Raw genomic sequence first — 26,618 nt, 5'->3', positions numbered from 1 at the left:
TGCCATATAACTCAGTTTTAATGGAAAGATCTGTGAAAAAATGAAGATAACATATAATCATTAAAAAATCAAACAGACAATGCCAAAACCATACAAGACCAAGTACACGTAACGGTCCCCTGGAAGCATCATCGACGACAGCAGATACACATGAGGCATACGCCCCTATAGACCTAAACTCTCTGGACTGATAGGGATATACTGTAGTCAAAACTAGTTTTTAAAACTTTAAATTGGATTTATAGTTAAAACAAAAGGAATTGAACATTTCATGATAACATTTCATGATCATTTACAAACAAGATTCTTTAGTTAACGAGATTGAGGGCGAGACTTGCCGAGCCCTCAATCACGTTTTTGACCCGAACTCAAATATTGCTTTCATTTCAAGACACCATGTACATTTTGTTTATCCTGCAAAATATATTTACATCTGACCTCCAAAATGAACTATTTTCAACCCGATTTAGACACATCTCTGCAGAGGAAACTATAATGCCAATAGCGTTACAAACATTGCAATATACGTGACGTCAGAATGCTTTTAGAACGTCCGAATATGAGGCTTTATTAGGACATTGACCGAATAAAGCTTTAGTTTATTAGGTTACCTTTATTAGGTCAAAGCAAGGGGTAGTTGCAGGATAAATTATATATGTAATGCTACCATTGAAAAAAAAATGCAAGAATTAGATGAATTAAACATATTTGAAGGGATTTGAAAAGGTAAATTATTGAAAGATAAGTTGAAGAAACCAGGATACAAGAAGACTCGTTTAAAGACATCCTTTCTCAAGTACTATTGTTGATACAGTGATATTGTCAGCAAATACAATTCATCGCTGAGTCAAATGCCGACTGACTTCTTTCATACTAATTTATAGGCCATTATTTACACACTGAATTGACGACGGATGGATTTTCAGTTAGTTTTTTATCATGACAAGGAGCAAACGGCGGGTGTGACCGGTCGGCAGGGGATTCTCAATCCTACATTGCTCCTAATCCCACCTCTGATGTTTTGAAGGTCCGTGTTTGCTCTGCCCTTATTTTGTATTCTTTTATGGACTTTTGATCTTGAAGACTGTTTGCCCTTGTTATGTTTCATTTTTTTGGATCATCCTCAAATTTTTGTTCAGGATATTTATTAGCTCTGTATTCGGTTCATCAAATTTCTAACTAAGTTCGACTTTCTACTATAGGCTGCATATCGGAAAATCCTGTCATATATGAGTTATCTACCGTGTATACATCTTTTTCTCTGTTAGAGTTCTGATTGATGATTTGCAGCTTTAGCTGTTTTAGGACAATAACACTATACAGACTAAAGAAAACAGCAGCTAAAACACCAATCAGAGTAAACACTGCGATGACTAGATCGGCGGTTAAGCTTCTATTGTTGTTGTTGCTGTTTTGAGTGCAGATGTTCTCAGTCAGCAGACGGCCTAGAAATAGAAATTTAAAGACCTAAAAGTATTGGAATGGTGCAGACTAATATTAAATTTTGTTGGAAGAAAACAAAAAAGTGATTATTTTTCTAAATTAATTTTGACAGATAAGTTTTAAGCATAATCCTTTGTATTGTATTTATCTAAGCTACGTAAGCACAATACATGTGGTACCACGTGGTATTTTTTACTTTGGAAACTCCAAATTTAATCTTAACTTGTCCATTTTCCTTGTTGCCATTTTCAACTTTGAACTAGGTAGTCAATTACCCTGTATTGCTGGCTTTATTTCGGGATTTCCTTGAGATGTTAACGATGTGGTGCTTGAGGGAGCAGTTGTTGAGATTTTTGGTTTATTTGTTGATGATTGCCCTGATTCAAATTGAAAAGTATGTAATAATATGAAAAAATTCAAGACAAGAAGTCATTTTACATTCTTTTTTTATGCTGAAGGAGGCCGAGTCTAATTATTTCTACACTAGATAATATGATAAACTTTTTTGTGCGAATTTTTACTTTTACATTTTACACATCGTTTTAATAAAATCATCGAATGTTTACTATCCGGATATCGGGCTGGAGTACGAAGCGAGAATGGGAACGGCCGCGGACTGGGCGAGACCCGTCAAACGGTCGAGCTCGGATCGTCGGTCTAACCCGTCTCGTGGACTGATAGGAGGCATCTAAAAAGAAGTTAAATTATAACATTTTCCCTATATTTTTTGTGTAGGGTAAGGGTTATGATTAGGACATGTTTATATATCGGTGCAGATGAATGATTTTCAATTGGTAAAAATAACATTTATTTTTATTTCTTGTGTGTTTCTTCAAATGTTCTGTCAACAGTTTTAAGTGAAATGTGAAATGTCAAAGGACGTCTTGAATAATCTAGCGAGTCATCTGTCATTTTTAGTGCCATGCATTGCTTACAGAACCGTAAAACAGTGACGTCGTTAGTGCCACTTCAATGTTTATTCCTAAATTATTGTCTTGATAACAGCTTTGTATAAAAATTCCGCAAAAACCGTAAAGGTGTTATGTCGTACCTACGACTGCATCAAATCAAAAAGCTGCACAAAGGCATTCGCAGTCTAATTAGACTCGGCCTCGTTAAAGTCAAATGCATGAAATTATGACATGCACAACAGAGATCATATCCATCTTCACAGTTATGAATTCGAATCATGCGCTTTAATGTAAAGATTAATATACAGAATAACTTATACAAAGAAACATAATAATATACATAAATAGTAATGTAATAATACGTAGTAGTAATAATAATAAATGCTCAAAATAAATGTAGATCGAATTCCTTCTGCGAATTGAATTTATTTAGATTGTATGGAGGACTTTTATTAGTAATTTCAGTTAAGTGTGAAGTTTGGCATTACGTCAGGATCTTTTTCGACAGATGCATCCAGCGTTAACAATTCACAACCCGCTGTGTGATTGGTCAACTCATATTATCAACATTGACACGGAAAAAGTCTGTTGCACGAGCAACCAATCAGGGATTAGAAGAAACTTCCAGTCGTAAAACTTGCGGTTAGGAGGCTTGTTCACTTAACTGAAATTACTAAAAAAAATCTGTATGATTGTCTCAATTATTTTCCTAATCAAAAAGATAGATGTGTTGCAGTTTATACGTTACTCTGTCTCTTGATGCGTAAAGGATAGCATATGATCACTTCTTACCACAAACAGGTATGTTGCATCTTTCCCATCTTTTACCGGGAGCTGTAGACAAACACCAGGGAAATTCTGCCCCATCCGGGGATCTGCAATAATTTTCTAACTCTCCAAAAACTGCATAAGCCTCTTCTGAATCCCAACGTCGGCATGCGTAACCCGTCTCTGTGATAGCAATTTTTCCCGTGTACATAAATCCGCTACCCTTTTCATAACAATCATCATTTGTAATGGCTAAATAAAGGAAAATGAAATATAAATAAAAATCACAACAATAACTCTAGGTATACAAATATTGTAGATTAGGAGTTGATTTCTTAATGTTGAAAGTTCTAAGTTCGGTCCCTGTCCATGTGCTGCAACAAGCCTAAAACGCTGAACATAGGAAAATTTAGTGACTGTATCTTACTGAGGGTACAGCACTAGTGATGGAGTTGAAGATCTTTGAGATGAAACTTTAATATTTCTCACTGCGAACGTACGAAACATTCAAACCCGATCTTAACAGCAGATGATGTTTCTAAATAAGTGAAACGTTTAACAACATAACGAAATATTTATAACTTACGACATAGTGGTATTCTACAGTATTCCCATCTTTTCTCCTCATCCGTCGTGTAGCACCAGGGGCCCTGTGGTTCTCTGTCAGGGTTTCTGCAGTAATTTCTACTGTTCTTTAGGGTATTATTAAACTTATGCTTATGGGGAAACTGTGAGACCCAGGACTGACAATCTTTTCCACTCAAGGTGTGATCTACGTTTCCAAAATACTCCATTCCTAGTGTTGTCATTTTGCACTCCCTTTGTCCTGGAAGAGAGTAAAGAACAAAATAATCAACACCTACTAACAACAACTATGATATATCTATTTCTGCTTTTTCTGACCGAAGGCCCAAGCGAGCTTTTCTGATCAAAATTTGTCCATTGTCTGTCGTTGTCGTCGTCGTTGTTGTCGTAAACTTTTCACATTTTCATCTTCATCTCAAGAACCACTGGTCCAATTTCAACCAAACGTGCTACAAAGTATTCTGGGGTTAAGGGGATTCAAGTTTGTTCAAATAAAGGGTCACACCCTTTTCCAAGGGAAGATAATTATGAATTATTGAAAAATTAATATTTAAAAAATCTTTTTCTCCAGAACCACTGGACCAGGAAGGATGAAACTCATATGGAAGCCTCCTCAGGTAGTGTAAATTTAAGTTTGTACAAATCATAACCCCCGGGGGGTAGGGTGGTGCCACAACGGCTGATCAAAGTTTTACATAGGAATATATAGAAAAAATCTTTAAAAATCTTCTCCTCAAAAACTGTTGGGACAGGAAAGATGAAACTCATGTTGAATCACCCTCAGGTAGTGTACATTTACGTTTGTTCAAATCATGAACCGGGGGGGGGGGGGGGTAGGGTCGGGCAATATTGCCGATCAAAGTTTCATATAGGAAGATATAGGGAAAATCTTTAAAAATCTTCTTCTCAAGAACCTTTGGGACAGGAAAGATGAAACTCATGTTGAATTATCCTCAGATAGTGTACATTCAAGTTTGTTCAAATAATGGCCCCCAGGGCAAGGGCGGAGCCACAATGGCCGATAAAATCTTTACATAGGAATAAATAGGGAAATCTTTAAAAAATTTCTTCTCAATTACTGCAAAGCCATGATAACAGAAAAACTATGTTAAGTCATATTGACATGTAAGCATCCTCATGTATTGAAGATTTAAATTTGTTCAAGTCATGAGTACCTTTTGGGGTAGGGAGGGAAATGAATGGGAGTCAAATTCAAATATAACAAAGTAATATATACAAACAAAATGTTCAAAAAAATCTATAAAAATCTTTTTCTCAAGAACTATCTCACAAAGTCATATGCAGAATTGAAATGAAGGCATTCTCAAGAAGTTTTAGAATTCAAGCTCCCCCCCCCCTCAGTAAACTTTTCAATTCTGATCTTATTTGCTGTTTTCCTAGTCAATGTGCTCAGGTGAGCGATGTGGCCCCTGACCCTCTTGTTAATAATGTTTTGAACTATATGAGCACTATAAAAGACAGAAATCTTTTTTGTTCATCATTTCATCATCAACTAGAGGTACTGTGAGCAATGAGCTCACTAAATGATACCCCCCGCCTCCCATATGGTTATAACTGATGAACAAAGTCCACGTTTGTGCTGTGGCCAGGTAACCCAAAATATGTGTCGAATCAAAAAGTAAAATAGGAGTGCACAATTGCAATATGTAATAAAGATTCTGTAAAAGTTTCATCAAATTTCACTCAGTGGTATAAGAGGAGTTGCGGATTAGAGATAGGTACATGTACCCCAGAGCGTAACAGACGGACGGACGGACGGACGGACATACCGATTACAGTATATCCTCCCACTTTTCAAGCGAGGGTATAATGAAATGGACATCTAATGCTACAATAGAGGCATATTTAAACAGTGTTCATTCTTAAGGAAACCTATAATTCATTGTTTATCATTTGAAAAAACAAAAAACAAATTTGTGATGAAATAGATAAACAAAGCCATTAATTAACGCAAAAGTAGACTTTTCTTTTAAAATCAGATGAAAGAGGATTTCCTTTCCTACAGAAATATCTTATATATATCTCAGAGAAACATTTCTTCAAGTTTCTTCGTAAAAATTACTTTTATAGCAACATTGAATATTTAGGTACGCTTGAAAAGTGGGAGGGTATACTGTAATCGGTATGTCCATCCGTCTGTCTGTTACGCTTTGGGTACCCATCTCTTATCCGCAACTCCTCTTATACCACTCAGTGAAATTTAATGAAACTTTCACAGAATCTTTGTTACATATTGCCATTATGCACTCCTATATTTTGGGTTTCCTGGCCACAGCAAAACATGGATTTTGACAATATTACCATACGGGAGGCGGGGGGTATCATTTAGTGAGCCCATTGCTCACAGTACCTCTAGTTTACAAGAGTTTTTGTGTCATATCAGTGCTAAGGGTTATACAGGCATTTAAAGCTATCAAAATTCCATTTAATTGTTCAAAATTCCCCCCAAAGAATTCTTATATATTCTCTGTTTTTGTCGGTCAAGCTTTCCTTTTTCTTATTCCATTGTGTCTTTTGTTTTCTCTTTTTCTCTTTTTAGATATTTTATTCGATCATTTAAGGTTAATTCTTATCCAAGTATAACTCTTTGTCAACCTGATATTGTTCCTATTTTTATGCTCCCTTATTAATTAAGCGTTAAAATTAAAATTCTGTCGGCCTATAGAAAAGTAGGAAAACAAATTCAAACTTTAAACTAGATGCTGTCATGAGACAGTAATACCCGCACAAAGGTGTTTGCCTCTAAATACACGCTCCTACATATTGGGCGGCTTTCCAAAGAAATAGTCAAAATAATTCTATAATTTACATGTATTCATCAAATTGAGTATGAAATTCTCAGACCCTGTGACCTATAACTCAGAACCTCTTATATTTATTTTATACATGTTTAATTCATTATATACCAGTCTGAATTTTATTAATGATGTAAATTCATGCACGGATCTGTCGGGGGGGGGGGGGGGAATCAGGACCCCCCCCCCCTGGAATTTACAAGGTTAAAAAATGTATATACTAAAACAAGGAAAAAGTTACAATGGACCCCCCCTTGGAAAATGCAGATCCCCCCCCCCCGGTAAACACGAATATGTGTAAAATAAGTATGAAAAGTTAAACATTTGCGGCAATAGAAGTCACCACTACTCCCACCCCACCCCCCACGATATAGGTTTTTGACGTTTGGGTGAGATTTACTTTAGGGTTTTTTTTTTTTTTGATTGTCAATTTCTGGGATAGGATTTTTTTTGACTGAGGTGGACCCCCCCCCCCCCCGGAAAAAATTTCTGGATCCGCGTCTGAAATTAGATTTTGATATATGTTTTGCTCATAAGAGGACCTTTTTAAATTTACTAACCCCCCCCCTCGACACCACAATCACACAGCACATACTTTTTGGAATAGGCTGGATGGAAAAGATTTGTTAAAATTTAATATCGTTTGTTATGAATTAATTTAAAATTTGTTCTTGTACTATACATGTGAACATGTAAATTTCTACATCACATCACGTTGCGTCACCCATTATCATATTTATAGATTAAACACCATTTGGCACACCTCGGCCGATTCCCACTTCATCTGATAAGGTGATGGAATCGACGAAGGTTCGCCAAAATGGCACATGGCTGCAGTCTGGTGTGCATTGGATTAATTCATTTTGAGTTATAATTGGATTTATATTTCATGAAGTTGAGACACAGGGAGTCGGTAAGTAGAAGTTTTAGTATAGTGGGGGGTAAAATACACCCAAACTATTAGGTTAAAGTTTAAAAAGGGTGAAAGATCATCGCATGCCACACTAGACGAATTTCATATTGTGAAGTTATCTCCCGTTGTCGATGTGACATTCAGTTACTGCCAATACTGGTGCGGATCCAGAATTTTTTTCGGGAGTAGGGAGGGGGGTTCACATCTCAGTCAAAAAATTCCAGCCTAGAATTTCGTGACAAGCAGGAGAAAAAAATGAAAACAAATAAACAAATAAAAAAACAATGATAGTGAGGTCAATGTTTTCTAAGTTTATAGGGAGAGGATGTCAAGAGTCATTTTTTACTTGCTACAGTATATAGTCTTGTTTAAATAACAAAGCAAATGCCAGATGGGGGGGATGGGGGGGATTCCAATCTTCCTACCCACTTCCTGTCCCTGAAATAACAATGTATTTTGTTATTCCAGTTAAATAGTATATTTTTTTCCATTTGACTAATTATTATACATATTTTGTTTCTTGTGTTTATAGTATGTCTGTCTATAAGTCTGCAGAAATTAAATCCTAGCTAGCTTGCCCATAAGTTTTAAGTGGGATGGGCTATACAAATAGCTTCCACATTTTATAGGTTTATTTCTTGTGACAATTTAATAAGACCTTTTATTTGGGTACCATTAATTTTTACCTCTGATCGCTTGACATGGGATACACATTTTTACAAGAAAAATACCAAACTTTAAACTCTGCCTAAATTTTGATCAGTAGGTGCTAGGGCTTTCATACTTATCATGACATATTGTATTCATTGTGAACTGTCAACAGGTATAAATATGTTTGACCTTGACCCTAGAGTTTGAACCACTTAAACAAAAAAATTAACCTTGGCAATTAACTTTTGAACAGGAATTACTAGGGATTTCTTTATTTCACATGTGCATTCCTTGTGACAAGACTTTCTTCTGATACTAACAATTTGAACCCTTTGACCTTGACCTTTGATTTTGACATATATTTGAGAAACTTCAACCTTCGCCATAGGCTTCCATACTGGGACATCAGTGTTTCACAAACACATCTTATCTTCATTATTATTTGGTGGTGTCTCCATATGAGGGAAGATGTATTCACAACAAACAAACAAATCACTAAAGAAAATATAAAACATGAATATGTTGGTCAGGCATATCTCTGCAGAAAAAAAAACAGCTTTTCAAATACTCCAACCATATTGTAACCCTTTCAAAACACTCATTTGAGCTTTTTTGGTTTCCTTAGCATATAATGTCTGTCGTGACGTGTTGTCCATCTGTTTGTCTGAAAACTTTTTACATTTTTAACTTCTCTAGAACCACTGGGCCAATTTTACCCAATTCATATAGAAATATGTACATTTGTATGTCAGACTCAGTCCATCTGTCTCAATAAATTTAACCTTGGTTATTACGGTCATATCTACTGAATGAGAAGAGACATTCATATTAAACTTATGTATTAGTATATTTACCTGTGAGAATGGCATGGTTTTTTTTTTTTTTTTTTTTTTTTTACATGTGACCTAGAAGTTTGACCAACTTGCAAAAAAATTAAATTGTTATAAATTCATCATTTTGAAAGAGAAAAGTTAGGGCATTCATATCATAATGCATGTATATTATTACCTGTGATAAGACCTTTCCAAATAAATCATGACTTTTACACTGTGACCTTGACCTTGAAGCGATCAAGCCTAACCTACTTTTCAAAAATGTTGCATTTGCTTATAACTTTTGATTGAGATGAGATATGACTCTCACATTTGACATGTACATAAATTACTCATAAGAATTCAAGGTGTTTCCCAGCATGCGATGTTTTTTTATGCGCCCGAATTTTTTCGGGGCGCATATTGTTTTTGTCCTGTCTGTTTGTCTGTTTGTCTGTTTATCTGTTTGTCTGTTTGTCTGTTGTCAACTTTAACCTTGGCCAAAACTTTTGAACCGTAAGAGATAGAGACTTCATATTTGGTATGCATACTCCTCTAATAAAGTTCTTTCAAATGACATCAAGGTCAATGACTTTTTGACGTTGACTGTGACCTATATGCTAAAAATAGGTTTTTCAACTGTTTGTCATAACTTTTGAACCATAAGAAATAGAGACTTCATAATTAGTATGCATAGTCCTCTAATAAAGTTCTTTCAAATGACATCAGGGTCAATGACCTTGTGACCTTGACTGTGACCTTTATACTTAAAATAGCTTTTTCCACTTTTTGCCATAACCTTTGAACCATAGAAGATAGGGACTTCATATTTGGTATGCATACTGCACTAATTAAGTTCCTTCAATTGACATCAAGGTCAATGACCTTGTGACCTTGACTGTGACCTATATGCTAAAAATAGCTTTTTCCACTTTTTGCCATAACTTTTGAAACATAAGAGATAAGGACTTCATATTTAGTATGCATACTCCACTAATAAAGTTCTTTCAAACAACATCAAGGTCAATGACCATGTGAAGTTAACTGTGACCTTTATACTAAAAATAGCTTTTTCTACTTTTTGCCATAACTTTTGAATCATAGGAGATAGGGACTTCATATTTAGTATGCATACCCCACTAATTAAGTTCTTACAAATAACACCAAGGTCAATGACCTTGTGACCTTGACTGTGAACTATATGCTAAAAATAGCTTTTTCGAACTTTGTTGACGCCGGGCGCATAGTGTTTCACAAACACATCTTGTTACCCCTTGACGTTGATGTTTTACATAATTTTCAAAATATTTAACTCTCCTAAAAGATGATTAGGCTTCTGAGTAACATTAAGGAAGACTTCAAGGAAGACAGGGCTTTTTGCACAAAAAACGTCATTTTTCAACCCACATTTGACCCCCCGGGGCAAAATCTAAATTCCAAAACCTTACTGCACATCTACATGACCCCACCAACCATCTCCCAAAAGATGATTAGGCTGCTGAGTAAAATGTAAGAGGAGTTCGGGGAAAACAGGGCTCTTTGTATGAAAAACGTTATTTTTCGACCCCCATTTGATCCCCTGGGGCAAAATCTTAATTCCGAAACCTTACTGCACATGTACATGACACCACCAACCATCTCCCAAAAGGTGATTAAGCTGCTGAGTAAAATGTAGAAGGATTTCAGGGAAGATGGGACTTTTTGCACAAAAAACGTCATTTTTCGACCCCCATTTGACCCCCCGAGGCAAAATCAAAATTCTGAAACCTTACTGCACATCTACATGACACCACTAATCATCCAACAAAAGATGATTAGGCTGCTAAGTAAAATGTAAGAGGAGTTCAGGGAAGATAGGGCTTTTTGCATAAAAAACGTCATTTTTCGACCCCCATTTGACCCCCCGGGGCAAAATTAAAATTCCAAAACCTTACTGCACATCTACATGACACCACCAACCATCCCCCAAAAGGTGATTTGGCTGCTGAGTAAAATGTAGAAGGAGTTCAGGGAAGACGGGACTTTTTGCACAAAAAAACGTCATTTTTCGACCCCCATTTGACCCCCCGGGGCAAAATCAAAATTCCGAAACTTTACTGCACATCTACATGTCACCACTAATCATCCCACAAAAGATGATTAGGCTGCTAAGTAAAATGTAAGAGGAGTTCAGGGTATATGGGACTTTTTACATAAAAAACATCATTTTTCGACCCCCATTTGACCCCCCGGGGCAAAATTAAAATTCCGAAACCTTACTGCACATCTACATGACACCACCAACCATCCCCCAAAAGGTGATTTGGCTGCTGAGTAAAATGTAGAAGGAGTTCAGGGAAGACGGGACTTTTTGCACAAAAAACGTCATTTTTCGACCCCCATTTGACCCCCCGGGGCAAAATCAAAATTCCGAAACCTTACTGCACATCTACATGACACCACCAACCATCTCTTAAAAGATGATTAAGCTACTGTGTAAAATGTAGGAGGAGTTCAGGGAAGAAAAGTGTGACAGACGGACGGACGGACGGACGGACGGACATGAGTAACAACAATATACCCGAACTTTCTTTAGAAAGTGCGGGTATAAATACCATCAAAATGTGCGATGTCAGAAAACTTAACAACATTAACAAGGGAGAAAACATAATTACTATCATTTTCTTTTCACTTTACTCGTTTTTACTAAGTAAGAGCGTCCAGATATTTTCTGATTCATACAAATATATGACCACCACAAAATTGCATTGCATCATTACCAAAGATTAACCGACCACGAAATCGAATCCTTACAAACAAATATTTTTCCTCAAACCTCGAAAATTTGATCCCAAGAGAAAAGTGATTTCAACAGTAACATCATACATGTTTGAACCTTGATCGGGAATAGTAATATTACTGTCTGTATTCTGATGCATTCTGTGATTGTGTAATGTATTAGAACAAATTGGACAGTAATAATTATTGTCGTAAGTGTTAGAAAACTGCTACAAGTTGAACCCATTTTGTTTTCTTACTCATTCTGAATTATTTCCATTCCTGCTAATTGTGTGTATTGTGAAATGATTGCACTTATTATGTAATATGCACTTATTATTGGCACTTATCGTGTAATTTGAAAACCACTGTACAGAAACATGACCTTTACTCCTCCTAATGTAATAATAATGCGTTGTTTAATTCGGGGGTTAAGCACCATTCAAAAATATGAATTACATGTATAAGCTGTGGATTTTGAATATTTCATTTGAAAATGTTACAAAAGTATATCATCTGATTTGTTTTAAACACATGAATTGTGTCTTAGCAACGATATTAAATACAACAAGAATGTCAATTTATAAGAATATTTACCTGCATAATGCCCATCCAATAAATAACAAACTTTAATTTTTATAATGCATAAATCTTTCAAAGTACAAGGACATAATGCCGAGATTCAAGATGTTACGATGTAGACTCATTAAGAAAGAAAGCGATATGCAGAGGAGGCCCTTGACACATATTTTGATGACAACATAACCGCCTCTAACACATCATGCAGTGATAATTGCAAAATTACTAATGGGTGAAAATCCTTACTTAGTTTAGCAAACTTTTTTTACATATATTTTCAATAATACAAGCCTTTTGAACATTGGTGTTAATGGTAATTTACATGTAAGACCAAAGATTTATAATAAACGTGATGAATTTTTCTTCCAAGTCCCAGACCAAGTTCCAGACCGTGAAATGTAACACGTAACTGTATGTTACCTACCTGAGCAAAAGTGTCCCAATAAAAGAAACAATATTATCCTGTTTATTGTTGCCATATTGAATGATATTTATGTCCTGTCTTCATATGAAACAAATGATGTTTTTTGATGCGTAAACAGAATGCTGTGTATATTTATAATCGTGATGTATAAGACCTACATAAAACAAGGGACCTAGAGGTGATTAATCATGCAGCATTATAGCAAAAACACTCAACTACAGGCAATGTATTTCAAAATCCACTTCTTATTTATAAATGAAGGGACTTATTGTTCTTATTTATGCTACTTACAGTTAATAAGACATATTGCCGCTCAAGTTAAATTGTACAGATGTTAAGCATTTACATTTCAAAGCACATTATATAGAAAACAAGGATGACTGAGTTTCGGATAGGAACATCTTTATCAGATACATGTGAATTTATACAACGATTATTTGTGATTTGTCCTTTCTGATCGACATATCTTATTTTATCAAATAAACAATGCAATATGAAAATAGTCATCTTGCAGAGTTTATTTGATAAAATAAAATATGTCAGAAAGGACAGATTGATCAAAAAAGTGTTATAACCTTGACGGTGTAATATATGATGAGGTGTTAAACGTTAAAATTTTGTTTAGAATCACGATGGTAAGGAATACAGTTGTAGGCTATTGTATTATCAATGAGTTCACGCCAAAAAAAATTGTCAATGAAATTTGCAGTATGGCGATAACAATTTTTTTTAGCTCAAAAGTCTATTAAACACTACAAAATAGGAGTGGAGCAACACGGACCTCAAAAGCATCAGAGGTGGGATCAAATGCCACGGTGAAGCGAGGATCCCCTGCCGACTGGTCCCACCCGCCATATGCCTCTTGTCATAATCAGGAAATGGCGGTAAACATCCGTTGAATAAAGCACGTTACTAACTATGCCATACATTTGATCTATAATTTCTCTGTATAGTAGTTTTACAATTTGATTTACAAATTTCACTAAGCTAAAAATATTTTTAATTTTCTTTATTCAAAAGAATTTAAGAATAAATAAGATTTTGTTGTCTAAAGGTACACTTACTTACATATTTCATTTTTTATCAACAAAATCTTTAATATATAATTATGTTCGTAACGCATTCATTGCATGAACTCATTTTTACATGTTATCTCAAAATATTAAAAAAAAAAAAAAAACTAGAGGTATTGTGAGCAATGAGCTCACTAAATGATACCCCCTGCCGCCCATATGGTTATGACAAAATGGCAAAATCCATGTTTTGCTGTGGCCGGGAAACCCAAAATATGTAAAATAGTAGGTGCACAATGGCAATATGTAATAAAGATTGTGTGAAAGTTTCATTAAATTTCACTCAATGGTATAAGAGGAGTTGCGGATAAGAGATGGGTACCCCAAAGTGTAACAGACAGATGGACGGACGGACATACTGATTTCTATATACCCTCACGCATTTCAAGCGGGGGTACAAATATCAACCGCAAATACAACGAACATTCATTTCTATTTTTTAAGTACACGTAATATAGTGTTAATTTTAAATATTATCAAAAATAATATTTATATAATATGATTAATAAATATCCTCTATCCATATTTCTCATGAAAAATGGATTACTTTTACTTACAGCGTATTCTAAAGGCTATAATGGTAAAATCAAATATGAGTTCTAAAAAAATTCATTTTTTTTTACAAAATTTAAAAGTCTACAAAATATTTTAAAATGTTTGGCTTATTGGATGCATGTTTATGATGTTGTGTCATTGATATTTATTATAAGCATATTGTTTACCTTTTATTACTAAATATGAATTAAACTAGAGGTACTGTGAGCAATGAGCTCACTAAATGATACCCCCGCCTCCAATATGGTTATAATGGCAAAATCCATGTTTTGCTGTGGCCGAGAAAACCAAAATATGTGTCGGATCAAAAAGTAAAATAGGAGGTGCACAATGGCAAAATGTAATAAACATTCTGTGAAAGTTTCATTAAATTTCCTTCATTGGTATGAGAGGAGTTGCGGATAAGAGATGGGTACCCCAAAGCGTAACAGACGGACGGACGACGGACGTACAGCTAGACGGACGGACGGACAGACATATCGATTACAGTATACCCTCCCACTTTTCAAGCGGGGGGTATAATAATATAAAATTATTATTCAATTTCAAATGTATATTTATTATGGCTCCATATAATTATACTTAGAATGGTGACCCAGAGCACCGCAAAATTTTATTTTAAAAGTTATTTATCACTTTATAGATTTCATATATATATATATATATATATATATATATATATATATATATATATATATATATATATATATATATATATATATATATATATATATATATATATATATATATATTGTAAAATTCTGCGGAAATGTGGATGACCTTACATTATGATGTTGACAGAAATTAGAACGTCAAACCTGCAAAATTTGAAAGCTCAACGTTTCGTAATAAATAGCTGAGGAATCTAGTTTAGATCTAGAACTTATTAAGACATTATCGGTATTATTAATAAATGATGCTTTCGCAAAAGGTGGAGCAGAGAGCAGTGATAAAATTCTTCGTAGATATCGGAAAATACAAACAGTGACCCATTAATTCTTTAAACAATCGGGTAAACATAGTATAGGAAGCCTTTCTTTAGTATTGAAGTCGCATGTTATATTTTCGGATGGAGGGTACAGTTTATATATACAGAATGGCATGCGTAAAGGAAAGACACCATTCCGAAATTGTAGTACTGTAAAAAATAAATTACGTAACGTGACTCTCGTATTTCCGTAAATAAAACCGTTTTAACGCAAACAGAAGTTTGATTATTTGCAGGATATGAGACAGGCATTGTCAAATATTATTTTATGTATGAAACCTGAACAGTTTGTGCACATTTTTATGACAAGTTAAAGCAACATAAGAAATATATTGTAATATATTTAAATTAAACGGTGAATATGTTAAGAAAAGATGCACTATTAAGCTTATGACGTCGGGTGACGTCAAGAATTTTCGTTTTAGTGCACCATGTATGAGTGTGACTCTTTGTTGTATCTTATATATTAAAATATAACTATTTGTGCTTTGTTTTTTTTTTAACTTGCATATTGATAAAATATACATTAATTTTATCAAAGTAATAGTTTCATAAATTTTTTTAATGTATGTTTGCCAGTAATTTTCAAATTTGTCCACGAACTTAACGGACAACCCTCGTATAACCAAGTAAACTAAAATTAAGGATATTAAAGAGTCTGTCCTATCAGTTTAATATTTATATTCGTAAAATATTATATTCTGTGCAACAAGTCCGCGTAATGTTTTAACATTCCTAGTACTCAACCATACTTGAATGTTACTAGTATTTAACACTCTTGATTGAAGTTTGTATTTGGTAAAATCTTGAAAAGTTAGTATTAATGACCTTGTAAGCAAACATGATTATCATTTAGTCCTATAATTTTGTTTTTTGTTTTTGTTTTTGTTTTTTTTTTTTTGCTGACTTATCCAATTATACTGATTGTTAGACTTTCATTTTTATTCTGGATGTGACTACGGAATGTTGTCTCATCTATTAGATCATAAATACATAGAGCTTGTGGAGGATCTGACTGGTTTACATGGGATGTTTTCTCCCTCTTGGCAGCACCCACCTTTTGAATTTCCATAATTTCCTATCTTTTTTATTGATTTCTTGTTTATTTTACTTGAATGTATGATGCTTTTCATCTGTCTGGAAATTTTAAAGATTTAATGCACTCCTCGCATTAGTTTTATACAATAATTATGTTAAAAGTTAAATCAAATGTTTTATACAGTTTTTTTTTATAAAATAACCAGATATTAGTTGTAAAGATGATACTACTGACAGAGGTTGCTATTCCAATTTATTTTATTTTCTTTATAGACCCTTTCACGATAACTGCGTTACTACTCTTTTGCAGGGCAAAATGGTATATTTTGGTGTAATATGACGTAAAGTTAATTGTCTTATATACGTCATTTAATTATATGTCAACAAAAACTTCGGCAAACGTTATTATTTTGCCCTGCAAAAAAGTAGTACCGCAGTTACCATGAAGGGGCTAATTAAGCAACAGCTGAGCGTTTAGTTGAACAAAACTAACACACGGATAAATGAAATGTGAAGGACTACTTTGATTGTCACATCGTAGTTACATTGCAATCCTATCAGACTAAAGTTTTAATATAAAGTCTTCTCAAAGGTCTTCTATAATTGATTTTGGCTGGTTCTCAAAGAAGGAAAAGAAAAGACTACATGTACAAGTGAAATACGATATCTACCGGTTACTACCTTTTGTTTTGTACTTCGGAAATCGTGGTTATAAGTTATTATATGTATAATAGTTTTTTCCAGAAACAATACATATATAGCAAGTATAAAACGTGACAACTGTTTTTCCTATGTATACTTGTGTCATATTAAAATAAAAGAGTAGACAAAAGTAAGAAATCATTCTTTAAAGATCGTTAAATGGAGTTTATTTCAACATTTTTTTTCTCAAAGATCTGATGCAAGGTATTGAGTATAAGTAGTATCTGATTCATTGACCGTCGTAGAGTGAGGCATGTTTTTCGGCGAAAGATTCCAAACCTTTTTACGAAAGTGTAACTAATCGGGAGAGTCTACTTTGGAGATAAACAGTAAATTAAAAAAGTTAAAAATTCATAGCCGCTTCACTGCTTTTGTGTTACTTGCCTATACATGTATACGAAATGTAATGTGTAAAATGTGTAAAATATACTTTTTTAAAACCTCGAAATTTAGACTATAAGAACGTTCTTTTTTAATTTCATTGAAGCTAACACACTTATTCAATATAACAATCCAAAGGAAAGGCACGAAGATTTACTCGTGACGTTAAATGCGAAATTACGAATACTGACCCTTCTTTCATAATACAAAGACAGATGTACTGCAGAAGTATATACATATATTTTTTCATCAGTGGTCCCATTAAAGTAATGGTTAGCGAGTTGGATTTTCGTGCTGGCGACCCAGGATCAATTCCTTTCGTGTTCAAATTTCTTTTATAACTTTATCAGCTCGATGTTACTGCTGGCAACGTGATGGTTCTAGATTCTACAATAAAAATTATTGTTTTCATTCAGAATTCTTGAGTTTTAACACAATTTTAATCAATCATTTTGTGAACATTGCAATCTGCATCTAAAATTCAAAAGAGGACTTACAGTTCAACAGCAAAATCAACAGCTAAGTACTTCTGACGTGACAGCTATACTAAATGTGGCATGACACTCACAAGAAAGTATCTTAAACTTAAAAGAACAATTTTATGAAACTGGAGATCACATAACTAAGGTCCTTAATGTGTACATGAATGAAGTGGCTTCTCAAAGTCTACTTCACTTCGCATGAAGCGGTCAGGCAAGGATTAGTACAACATTCTCTTTGTTATCATAAATATCATATGCTACGTAATTCAGAAAAACAGAAAATAAGAACGCTCTATAAGTATGGCTATATATGGTAAGCTTATTATAAAAGTATTGACATTGTAAACTAAATACATGATAGCTCTATATTCTATTCATCACAATTCATCACAATTCCACACTAAGTGCGGCTTTCTACTATACACTGCTCATTGGATAATCCTGTAACACATTTGTTATCTACCGTGACTAAGTTTTTTTTATCTGTCGGTGATCTGGTTGGTGATTTTCAGTTTAGAATAACGGCAATGTGATCATTAAAGAAAATAGCATGGTAAACACTGCAATGAATAAATCGGCGTTTAAGCTTCTGTTGTCGCTGCTCACAACACGACCTAGAAGCAGAAAATAAAGACTAAGAAATATTAAAGTGTTACAATAAAACAAATTATTAATGACTAAACTTTGGGACAAAGCAAGCTTTAAGCATTCTTTTTTTTTATTTTAATTCACTAATTCTTTTAATTTTTGTAAGAATAGTAGTGTCAGGTAATAATTTTTTTTATTGTTAATTCTATTAACTTAACTTTTTTAAATTCCATGTTGGATGTTTTATAACTTTTAAGTTAGTTGTTTCAGTTTTAAATTTTTTTATTCCAGATGAGGCAGTACCATTACACTTCCGCACTTAACATTTTACCGTAACCTTACCCTTAATTGCTGGATTAGTTTCGAACTTTTCTTGTGATGTTAACGATGTGAGGGTTAAGGGTGAAGTTGTTGAGTTATTTGGTTTATTTGTCGTTGATTGCCCTGGTATAAATTGAAAAGTATACAATAAAGTGGAAAACAAAAACAAGACAAAAAGCTACATTCTTATTCTTATTTGTCAACTTCCCTTACTTATGCAGAATATACATTCATCACCGTCATACGGGGTTTATATCTCTCTGTCGAATTGATACACAAAAGCATGCTCTATGTGTGAACATTTATTAATGGAAGTAAGTTATTGACAAACAAACTGATGAAACGAGAATATCTTCAGTCTCGTTTAAAGTCATCATTTTTTAAGCTTTATGGTCGATACAATGACCTTGTCAGCAAATATAATTTTTCAAACTGATCGTACCTAAGTTTTGGAGATCCGCATTGCCCTGCTCCTATATTTTGTCTTGTTTAATGGAATTCTGAGCTTGCATACTGTTCGTTACCTTCATATATTTAATTAGAATCCTACCAATGCTTAAAATACAATCAAAAAATTTGTAAAATAATCATGTCAAGCATCAGATGACATTTACAGCAAAATCATGTATATTGTTTTAACTACCGGTTTAGAATTATGCGTTTCGTCAAAAAATGTGAGGTACAGAATTTTAAATAAATAGCATTTTTTATAAAAAGTAAAATGCAATCTACTCAGAATAATTGAAGAAAATATCTCTCCTCTCTCTGAAATGAATGTAGTGAGATTGCTTTAAGAAATTTTAAATTCAATGTTTTGTGCCTCATCCATCTTCAATTAAAAAGATGAATGTCTTGAGGCATTAATACGTTAAGATGTTTTTTGGAAAATATATCTGTCTCCTGATATGTTTACAGCTCTAGATTACATAATCACTGCTCACCACAAATAAGTATGTTGCATTTTCCCCATCTTTTACCGGGAGCTGTAGACAAACACCAGGGAAATTTTGCTCCATCCGGGGATCTGCAATAATTTTCTAACTCTCCAAAAACTGCATAAGCCTCTTCTGAATCCCAATGCCGGCATGCGTAACCAGTCTCTGTGGTAGCAATTTGTCCCGTGTACATAAATCCTTTTCCCTTTTCATAACAGTCATCATCTGTAATGGCTGAATAAAAGAAATAAAATAGGAAGAACAACAATATCTCTTAGTATGTACATGTTCACAATTGCTGTAGCTTGGTGGTTGAGGTCTTAATTGGGAGGTCTTGAGTCTGATCCCTGTCCATATGTGCTGCGACAAGGCTAAAACGCTGAACACAAGGAACATTTTGCGACTGTTTCTTATTAAGAGTCCAGCACTTTGAATGACAGTTGCAGATCTTTGGGATGAAACTTTTAATATTCCTCACTGCTGCGAGAGTAAGGAACATTTAAACAAGATCTTAACAGCAGATGACGTTTCTGAATAAGTGAAATTCTCAGTGAAACGTTAAACAACATAACAAAGCATGTATAACTTAGGACATAGTGGTATTCCACAGTATTCCCATCTTTTCTCCTCGTCCGTAGTGTAACACCAAGGGCCCTGTGGTTCTCTGTCAGGGTTTCTGCAGTAATTCCTACTGTTCTTTAAGGTATTGTTAAACTTATGCTTATGGGGAAACTGCGAGACCCAGGCTTGACATTCTTTCCCAGACAACGTTTGATCCACGTTTCCAAAATACTCCAGACCCAGTGTTGTCATTTTGCACTCCCGCTGTCCTAGTATAGAGCATAGAAAGAAATTTTCGACACCCATTTACAGCCAAAACTGCTTTGATTGAATATCTGCATTTAAATACGGTTTTGTACTATTTTAAATGAGCAATATACATTATAAAAGGGAAAGAAAACTGATTTGATTAATTATCATGAATAAAATGGCCATCTAATGCATCAATAGAAACCTATTTAAATATTATCCCTTCTTCGGAAAGTCCTGTAAAGCCGTGTTTATCATTTAACAGAACATTAGTATAATAAATTAATACAGTTATTTTTTTTATCTCAAAAGTTATAATAAAACATTTTCTTTACCCATAACTTGAAATGCCTCTCTTACGAAAGAAATATCTTATTTTTCAAGAATACATTTTTCATAAAAATTACTCCAACAGCAACTCGAATGGATCAAAAGAAAAATGTGATTTCAAAAAGTGTTGTAATATATCATTACTTGGTTATTTCAAGCACTTTAAGCTATCAAAACATTCAATTTTATTTTTAAAATTCTTAAAAATTATTTTCTCTTTTTCGCCGTTTATTGTTAACCAAGCTTTCCTGTTTTCTTATTTCCCCTTTGTCTTTCTCTCTCTTTTTTAGATTATATATTCGTTCCTTTAAGAAAAATCAAATTTAGAACACAGTTATCACTCATTTTTCACTTGATATTGTTCTTATTTCCATTATACCCTTTAAAAAAAGAATTTGGCCTATTGAAAGATCGGGAAAAACATTTCTCCCATCCTTGATCAAATTGTAAATGAGTAGCCAATATATCTTAAAACGTCTGTCTTTGCTTGCTGACATGGGAAAAAATTCAAAATGTTTTGTACTTTTTAGAGTTTCGATTTCAAGAAGATAAACCTTTCATTCTCTTGAAATGTCTGCTAGAAAAACACAACATGCAAGTGACCATTTGTCAAAAGAGCAGCAAACGGTAAACTGAAAACATCGCACAATTGAGTGATAAACAATAGCAATGTATCTACATTGAACCACTTCTTGCCATTTTGTGACCGTGCTTGCAGTATTTGTTTTCAAATATTCAGAATACATGTAATTTATAAGAAAATTATACTTTTAACACAAACTCTAATCTAACTTAACTGAAACCGATAGATAAGGAAACTGTAATATTGGGTTAATTAAATACCTAACTGAATTATTTTTAGCAAAAATACATAAATAAAATGAAAACAATAGGGTGATTCATGAGAAATACTTTGAACATGTAAAGTTTGACTTAGCTAAGACTTAGCTAAAATTGCTTTCATTATGATACGGTTTAAGAAGTACTTAAGTAGTACTAAGGTAGGTTCTAAGATTGTGTTTAAAACGTATTTACGACCCTATCTAAGTCAAAAACTTAGAAAGCTTTATGTTACGAATCCCAGGGGCTTGAACCATAAAGCTTGCTAAGTTTTTGACTTACATAGTGTCATAAGTATATTTTAGGCACAATTTCAGACCCTGTCTAAGTTTTACTTAAGTATGTCTTAAACCGTAACACAAAATGAACTTCACAAGATCCAAGCAAAGTAAAACAAATATTCAAAATATTTCTTATGAATCACCCTATATATTTTTTTTCATTTCATTCAGATATATTGCTACAAAATGATTTATTTTTTTAATTCAAATTTTTAATTAAATATTTATAAAAGCTGATGTCCTTACCTATCGGTTTTAGTTATGTAAGATTAGATTCGTATTAAAGATATCCTTCTGTTATAAAATACACAGAATATTTGATGTTAAAAAATACTGATTTCATGGCTAATTAACAATATTATGATTGAAGGCTAATTAACACAATTTAATTTTATCCAAACCTCAAATATTTTTGCTAAACTAGGTTCATGTACCTCTCTCACTCAAGAAAAATTAGATATCTTTCATGATCTACCGACTGGTCACTGGCTCCTGCTGAAAAAGCAGGTACGGGTAACAACATTGTCTTTGTCTGAATTGTATTTTAGAAGTAATTTTAAAATTTCTGGGTGATAAGACACGCTTGAAATGTTTTTTAATATGTTTGTCTTTCTCATCCTAAAAAAATGTTCTTTAAAACATGACGTTTAGATGTGACACGGTGACACCCCCTATGCCCGATGTTTTAAACATCTATAAAACTAATTTGATTTAAGGGGGCCGTCTGTGGTTTTATTGTGTGAAAACTACAATAGCGAAACTCTTCATTTTTATACAATATATAACTTACATTAACTTCAGCGTACATGCCAAGTTTGGGAAAAATCTACCGTCCAGGTAGTCTTAAGGGACAGGTCTCAAAATACATGTACATTTACAATAGGATTATATATAGGAAAAAGCCAATTTTTAGCACTTTAAAGCAAATTATACAAATATTACAATAGACTTTTTGTTAAAACTATTATGTATGATGAGTAATACTATATTGTACATTATATGTAAGATACACAAAATTCTACCGTCTTGTTACCAGAGGGGGCATCTCAAAATGCAAAAAAAAAAATGTTCTACAAAATATACACAAGAGATTTCTATGAAAGCATGATAAAAATATTGGAGATATTCTTAAATTTTTATATTTTAAATTTCAAGAGCGTATGTTAATTACTTTTTCTTCAATAACATTATTATCCATTTCTTAAGAGCTGCAGTTTAACATAACGTCAAAAACACACTATAACGACGTCAACCTACATATCAATTTCAAAATCGGTTAAAAAATCAGTTCTATAAAATTGTAATTACATTTTGTAAGCCTGTTCTTTCTAAAATTTGTTTAATTTTATTAATCAAGTGAAAATAGTTGCTTTAAAACAATATTAACTTTATTAGACAAAAGTTTCAATGTTAATTATATTTATATATGTGCTTATTTTGGTATATTGTATTTAAAAATATGACACCAAATACAATAGATATGGAGACTGTGACATAATGATTACTTTTGGATCAACCCTCGTATTAGTTTTTAGGGATTTTGACATGAAGTGGTAATTTAAGAAAAAGCTTTATAATAGACATGATGAATTTTCAACTGCTATCAACTTTTCAATTTGTAGCTTGAAAATTAAGTAACAATATCACCGTATTTTACCTACCCAAGGACAGGTGCCCCATTGAAAGAAACATTATTATCCTGATTACTGTTGCCATATTGAATGATTCTTTTATCCTGTCTTCAGAAAAAACAAGGGTGTTTTTGATGCTTAAACAGAATGCTTGTATATTTAAAGCTGTAATTGCAAAGTGTCACATGATCGACTCATGTGGTAAATAAAGAAGAATATTTGTTGTAACCATTTCAGGAATAGGAAGCGTTATATGATTGCGCTCAGGACAAAAGGGGTCTATTTTCCTAAAACAAAAAGAACATATTAAGCAAGCGCAGCGAGTGTTGCAATGCATATGAGGCGAGCTCAAAAGACTAACGTGTAAGAGCAGAGAAAATTCGGAATGCAATCTGTACATGTATATACATGTACGTCAGGCAAATTTTTGTGTAAAACTTCCCAGAATTCCTAAGCTAACAGGATTCCATGCGATGATGGCGAATGAATAAATAAAAAAAATAAAAGGCTTTCGGTTTGCAGAAATATTAGAAACAACAAGAAAATACTATACAATGTCTTTCGTCAAATTTTGAACTAGCCTAACTAGGTCTATAGTTTTAACAAGACACTCGGCCGTCTCCGTAAGCTCCGACGAGCTCCTTTACGTCACATGACATCACAGCTAGTCGACATGTCAACTTCCCTTACTTATGCAGCAATATCCCTCCATCATCTGTATAGATGGTTTACATATCTCAGTTGATTCGATACACAATATCATTCTCTTCGTACGAACAATTTCTAAAACAAGGCAAATTATTAAAAAACAAGTTTATGGGGAAAAAATACCAGCAGTCTCTTTAAGGTCATCATTTCGTGCCTTCTATGTTCAATAATTTATGCATAATTAAGCATAATTTATCATTGAGCTGACTGACGGTTTTTATACATATTATTAGTCCATTATTTATACACTGACTTGACGACGGATTTACCGGTAATGACAAGGAGCACACAGCGGGTCTGACCGGTTGGCAGGGGATGTTCACTCCTCTATAGCACCCGATCCCACCTCTGATTTTTGGGGTCCATGTTTGCTCTGCTACTATTCTGTATTGTTTATGGACTTTTTATCTCGAATATTGTTCCTCATCTCCATATGTTTTAAACATTAGATTTCAACATGTAACTAATTATTCCTTGCATCATAAATTGAATCATCTTTAATTTCTTTTGTAGTTTAATTTACATATTTCACTAAACTAAAATATGTATGTAATTTATGATGCAAGGAATAATTAGTTACATGTTGAAATCTAATGTTTAAAACATTTGGAGATGAGGAACAGTATTCGTGGGCAACAAAATTTGTTGATAAAACATGTTTTATACAACGATATCTACATGTATTTCGTTGACTATTCTTTGAATGTTTATAAATGTTCATAGATATTAAATTTATACATTCTACATATTAGACCATGACCAAATTCCTATGATAAAAATCATTTGACTCTACATTCAGTTACTCTGAATTTGATATTTTGATAATACTTGGAACATGACACAAAACAAGCATCCTATGTCAGAAAATTCCAAAGCTAAAATCAAGTGTCGAAAATGAGTAAGCCTTCCCTGTCGAGCGGTAACATCTAACCGTAGTAAGGTTGAAAAACTTTGGTATAGAAACTAAAGCTAAACAACTATGATGAAAAACAACATCCGAAACGTGACCGAGTGATGGTTTATTACCGCTAATAAGATCATTTAGCGATTAAAAAATTTACAAAAAGCTGAATTTCAACAAGGTGTCTGAAATTTCCTCCTATAACAGTTTAAACGTACAATTGGTCAAATATTAATGCAAAAACTAAGAGACATTGCCCTTCAACTTAGTTCTCATTTGTATGACATGATAATTGATATAGGGGTCATTAGAAGGGTAATTTCTTCTTGCATGCAATGTGCCATCGTGTTCTGTTAGAAGGTAGCTAAGTATTTATGTTACTGAACATTAAAGACAAAATTTTACAATTACTAGAGATGTTAAGCAGATGACCGTATAGATCTACGTGTACATGTAGCTGTAGCTGCGTGGAATAGCGACCCGTGTTCGAGTTGGTTATCTTGCATTACCTTTGTTCACATTTTATTGCAGTTACGTGTAAAAGTGTTTGTTTGTATACTGCTCTGACCTGTACAACTATAATTGTAAGTTTCTTTGGTATCTTACTTTCCTGCATTATACGGAGTATTACGATATTTTTGTCGCTACCAAGTGATGTATAGCATACGTCCGTCTACACCTGTGTCGACTGATTACACTGAAAAGAGAATAAGTCCTGCCCTTTATATGTGGATCTGCAGGTATAGCGATTCTCCGAACTTTTACGAATCGTGTCCACCTTTAATCTCAAACTACAGAATAGATCTTTTTCAGCCGGTGTTTCATATGAAGTTGAGAATTTGTTTCATACATCCAATGTATCTTTTTTATGACAAGTCATAGATTTATTTGATACAAACAGATTGTAAAGTGCCTTGCTGAAATGACGTTTTACACGTACCGGTACACATGCAATTTGTTAAACAAAACACGATGATAGCTACGCGTACGTGTAAACTCACTTATAGGTTTACACGAACAAGTAGACGTAAACGGTCAAATACTTAACATACCACAGTTTGTAAGACACAATGGAAGTTGCATGAGGGTGATGAAGTAATATTAAATAGATTCCTTCATGTAATGTTAGTGTTGTTTATTTATTTTTGCAAAAGTGACATATAGACTACATGGTTAGAGTGTTTGAATATTAAATTTGCATTGAATGTTTCCAATTGTATTGTATAACACATAGTGCTGAAATAAATAATATTTTTTACTTGCTTGCATTTGAAAACATGTATTAGAGTCGATAATGATTGTTATAATGAAAGTTATATTTAATAAATATCTGATAAAAAATGCATTCCAAGACATTCTACATAAAGAGAAGAGTAAAATGTAATTTTTCTGTGT

General features: G+C 33.5%; 1 protein-coding gene across 1 annotated transcript; it reads right to left on the bottom strand.

Annotated features, from left to right (window-relative positions):
• Positions 1-609: 609 nt before the first annotated feature.
• Positions 610-20,589, bottom strand: LOC134274672 (plasminogen-like). Its single transcript, XM_062756930.1, has 9 exons — positions 20,295-20,589; positions 19,729-19,956; positions 18,809-18,910; positions 18,402-18,492; positions 16,333-16,412; positions 3,709-3,948; positions 3,147-3,374; positions 1,719-1,820; positions 610-1,445 (listed from the first exon to the last, which is right to left on the bottom strand). Exons 1-9 carry the CDS (start codon positions 20,587-20,589, stop codon positions 1,180-1,182), a joined length of 1,632 nt encoding a protein of 543 aa, XP_062612914.1. The 3' UTR covers positions 610-1,179.
• Between the last annotated feature and the right edge of the window lie 6,029 nt (positions 20,590-26,618).

Source organism: Saccostrea cucullata, unplaced genomic scaffold, assembly GCF_032062105.1.
Source record: "Saccostrea cucullata isolate Sc308-1 unplaced genomic scaffold, CSIRO_AGI_Scuc_v1 ctg7938, whole genome shotgun sequence".
NCBI lineage: Eukaryota > Metazoa > Mollusca > Bivalvia > Ostreida > Ostreidae > Saccostrea > Saccostrea cuccullata.
This window is presented reverse-complemented; position numbering and strand designations above follow the sequence as displayed.

Excerpts from the sequence above, each read along its gene's own strand:
- LOC134274672 (XM_062756930.1), bottom strand. The coding sequence starts at position 20,589 with ATGGGTGTCGAAAATTTCTTTCTATGCTCTATACTAGGACAGCGGGAG. Across the intron at positions 3,949-16,332 it reads AAATTATGGAAATTCAAAAG|GACAAAGGGAGTGCAAAATG; the intron begins GTGGGTGCTGCC and ends ACTCTCTTCCAG. Across the intron at positions 3,375-3,708 it reads CTGTAGAATACCACTATGTC|CCATTACAAATGATGATTGT; the intron begins GTAAGTTATAAA and ends TCCTTTATTTAG.